General features: G+C 38.5%; 1 protein-coding gene across 1 annotated transcript; it reads left to right on the top strand.

Annotated features, from left to right (window-relative positions):
- The first annotated feature begins 2,959 nt into the window (after positions 1-2,959).
- On the top strand, positions 2,960-3,466 carry LOC145259047 (uncharacterized). Its single transcript, XM_080116673.1, has one exon. The coding sequence runs from the start codon at positions 2,960-2,962 to the stop codon at positions 3,464-3,466; it is 507 nt and encodes a 168-aa protein (XP_079972799.1).
- The last annotated feature ends 901 nt before the right edge of the window (positions 3,467-4,367 follow it).

Genomic DNA, 4,367 nt, shown 5'->3' with positions numbered 1-4,367 from the left:
TTCAAATATAAAATCAGTTGAGAAAAACTCTACTGGAAAAACCAAAAAAACTCCCAACGCCCTGTTGGTCATGTATGGAAATGCACTATGCTCGCTTTTGCCCATTCAAAAGGCACATATGCCAACATTGTTCGCGTCGTGGGCACAAGGATGGATTTTGTGGTAATAACCACAACCCTTCTAAACACATTACGGCACAGCCTAGAGGCAAAAATCACAGAAAAACTCCAGGACGGTTCCAGAAAGCCTCATCAAATTCAATTTTTGCTACTTTCAATGTGAATTTTGAAGCTCGGAGAAAGTACCTAATTGTTGAAATAAACAACAAACCGGTGAATTTTCAGGTTGATACTGCTTCGGACATCACTCTAATTTCACGCCAAACGTGGGAATTGTTGAGAAAACCAACACTTAAGAAGACAAATCATGTTGCTTGTGGGGCATCAGGAAAAAAATACAATTAACTGGTGAGTTAACATGTAATGTCGCTTTTCAAGAAAAGCAATTTTCAGGTGTGTGCTATGTTTCGGAAGTGTCAACACTGAATCTTTTTGGACTAGATTTCATTGAAGAATTGGACCTTTTTAATGTTCCCCTCAACACAGTTTTCAGTTCCTTCAACATTAATGCTGCCACAGATGCTGAAACACATTTTAAAAACTTGCGCAAAGCAAAATTCAGCAAAGTTTTTCAGGAGGGTCTTGGGCTCTGCTCGAAAGCTAAAGCAACTCTAAAACTGAAGGCAGACGCAAAACCAGTCTTCAGACCAAAACGGCCAGTGCCATACGCAGCTTTAGCTACTGTGGAGAAAGAATTGGATCGTCTTCAACAAGAAGGGGTTATCCAACCCACAAATTATTCATCCTGGGCAGCACCTATTGTCATTGTAAAGAAGGCAAATGGCAAAGTACGTTTATGCGCGGACTTCAGCACAGGGCTAAATGACCAACTTGAGACACACCAGTACCCACTACCAGTACCAGAAGATCTGTTTTCAAAACTTAATGGTGGGACTTGTTTTGCAAAACTGGACCTTGCAGACGCATATTTGCACATTGAAGTTGACGAAAATTCCAAAAATCTTCTCACTATTAACCCCCACAAGGGACTGTTTCAATTTAACCGCCTTCCATTTGGGGTCAAGTCAGCTCCAGCAATATTTCAACAAACCATGGACACCATGCTCACAGGATTGCCAGGAGTTTCTGCCTATATTGATGACATTATTGTGACAGGTACATCTCAAGAAGAACTCTTATATCGCCTCACTTCCGTGCTGGAGCGAATCCAACAATATGGATTTCACTTAAGACCAGATAAATGCAATTTTTTCCAAACTTTTGTGAAATACCTTGGATTTATATTTGAAAAAAATGGTCGAAAACCAGACCCGGACAATATCCAGGCAATAAAGCATATGCCAGCTCCAAAGGACGTTGCAACATTACGCTCTTTTCTTGGACTTGTAAGCCACTATGGTTCATTTTTACCCGAACTACATAGGTTACGGGGACCACTAAATGATCTTTTACAAAAAGATACCAAATGGAACTGGTCCAACGCCTGCAAAGAGTCGTTTGAGAAAATTAAAGCACTTCTCAGTTCAAATTTATTGCTGACACACTATGACTCATCTTTGGACATTACTGTTGTGACAGATGCTTCAGACTACGGAGTCGGAGCAGTAATATAACACATTTTCCCTGACGGAAGCGAAAAAGCAATTGCACATGCATCAAAGTCTTTGACGCCTACGGAACGAAAATACAGCCAAATTGAGAAGGAAGCACTTGCAATAATATATGCAGTCAAGAAATTCCATAAAATGTTATATGGCCGACATTTTACTCTGATCACAGACCACAAGCCCTTAATAAGCATTTTTGGTAGCAGAAAAGGAATTCCGGTATATACAGCAAACCGATTACAAAGGTGGGCAACTATGCTGCTGGACTATGACTTTTTTATAAAACACCAACCAGGGAGCAAAATCGGCCAGGCAGATGCGCTATCAAGACTCATCTCTTCCCATCAGAAAGTAGTAGAAGACACAGTCATCGCTGCAATATCGGTGGAACCGGAAGTCATGTCTGGACTTGTTTCCACGGTAAGATCTTTACCAGTCACTTCAGAGATGATTCAGGAGGCTACAGCTGCAGACCCATTACTACAAAAAGTCAGAAAATTTCATCTTTCAAGCTGGCCAAAAACATGCACCAACCAGCAACTTCAACCGTTTTTTTCAGAGATCATCTTTATCCGAAATTAATGGAACACTTCTTTTTGGAGAACGTGTGATTGTCCCATATAAACTCCAGAACAAAGTTCTCAGACAATTCCACTATGGACACCAGGGAATAAATCGGATGAAAGCTCTGGCACGCGGCTATGTGTACTGGCCAAACATGGACAAGCAACTAGAAGAACTAGTAAGAACTTGTGAAAAATGCCAAATGGTTGCAAAATCTCCTCGGAAAACAACACTGCAGGCATGGCCTACTCCAGAAATTCCGTGGTCACGACTACACATAGACTTCGCAGGACCAATAAATGGACAAAACTATTTAATATTGGTTGACGCATACAGCAAGTGGCCAGAAATCTCCCAAATGAATCATACTACTTCCAATGAAACGGTGAAGAGACTTCAAGAAATTTTCAGCAGATTGGGTGTTCCTGAAATTTTAGTTTCTGACAACGGTACTGCATTTACATCAACAGAATTTACAAATTTCTGTAAACAAAACGGTATCCAGCACCTACGATCTCCACCTTTCCACCCACAATCTAACGGCCAAGCCGAACGCTTCGTAGACACTTTTAAGAGAGCACTCTTGAAGTTGAAGGGGAAGGAACTACTCGAGAGATCATAGAAACATTTCTAAGTAGCTACAGAGCTACATCAGACCCAAATTGCCCGGAGGGTAAATCTCCCGCCGAAGCATTGATGAACAGAAAGATGCGCTTACCAATGGATGCAATTCGTCCATCACCAAAGAATCACCCCAAGAGAAACAGGACGATAGAAAATCAATTCAATTGTCATCATGGAGCAAGATCACGTACATTCCTACCAGGACAAGCCGTATGGGCAAAAGATTACCGAAATGGTAAAGAAAAATTGACACAGGATCAGATAGTACGTCGCTCTGGGAAAGTCATGTACGATGTGGATGTACAATCATCTATTTGGGTCAGACACGCAAATCAACTGCGTCATTCATACCTTCCAAAGAGACAATCAAATGACATTCCATTGAATATTCTACTGGACACATTTGAATTACCTCAGAGTGTTCCCGCAGCATGCAGGAAACAAAACAAGGCTAAGAAGGACGGTTCAACACGAAGATCACAACGAAGGCGCAAACAAACCTCAGTCCTACAAGTGGACCCACAGCAAACATCTTACAGACATCATCTTCAAAGGGGAGGTGTTAGATGGTCAAAGAAAGATAATCCATAAATCGATAAATGCAGAATTATCTCCCTTCCATCAAGAGATTAGTTGTGCCTGGCAGCTAGGCGAGACCAGGAGAACAGACTTGGAACATTCAACATGGCCGCCACAGACTATCGTTGCCTCAATCGTTTCATTACGAATATTTAAGTTTATGTTATAGTTAAATAAATAATGTATTACAAATGCATTCAGTGTTGATTATAATTCATACCCTTTCAAGTATCGGTTTTACCAAATAATTACAAACACATCAGCAAGGAAAAAGGAAAAGAAAAAAAGAAACAAAACAACACACAGAAGATGGAGTCTACCTCCAAAATATATTTGTGATAAATTTCAAACAAGTAAAATATTTGTTCATTTTCCTAATGTGAAGGCGTGATTTGGTTTCAAGCGCACTTGATGCGTATTTTATTTATTCAAATTAAAACAACGTTTCTATTAAATTCTCATTCTGGAAGTTTTAAATTACGGTTTAAAATGTAAATATAATCATCATTGTTAAACTAGCGGAACATGTGGAAATTCCACCGAGGACTAATCCATAATATAATATATTGATGTTGGCATTCATAATATAATATATTGATGTTCGCATTCATAATATAATATATATATATGTTGGCATTCATATATAATATATTGATGTTGGCATTCATATATAATATATTGATGTTTGCATTCATATATAATATATTGATGTTGGCATTCATATATAATATATTGATGTTCGCATTCATATATAATATATTGATGTTCGCATTCATATATAATATATTGATGTTGGCATTCATATATAATATATTGATGTTGGCATTCATAATATAATATATTGATGTTGGCATTCATAATATAATATATTGATGTTTGCATTCATAATATAATATATATATATATATGTTGG

The sequence above is a fragment of the Euprymna scolopes genome, chromosome 34 (assembly GCF_053919585.1).
Source record: "Euprymna scolopes isolate OS-2025 chromosome 34, ASM5391958v1, whole genome shotgun sequence".
Lineage (NCBI taxonomy): Eukaryota > Metazoa > Mollusca > Cephalopoda > Sepiida > Sepiolidae > Euprymna > Euprymna scolopes.
Note: the sequence above shows the minus strand (reverse complement) of the source record. Positions and strands in the feature narration are given on the sequence as shown.

Excerpts from the sequence above, each read along its gene's own strand:
- LOC145259047 (XM_080116673.1), top strand. The coding sequence starts at position 2,960 with ATGCGCTTACCAATGGATGCAATTCGTCCATCACCAAAGAATCACCCC.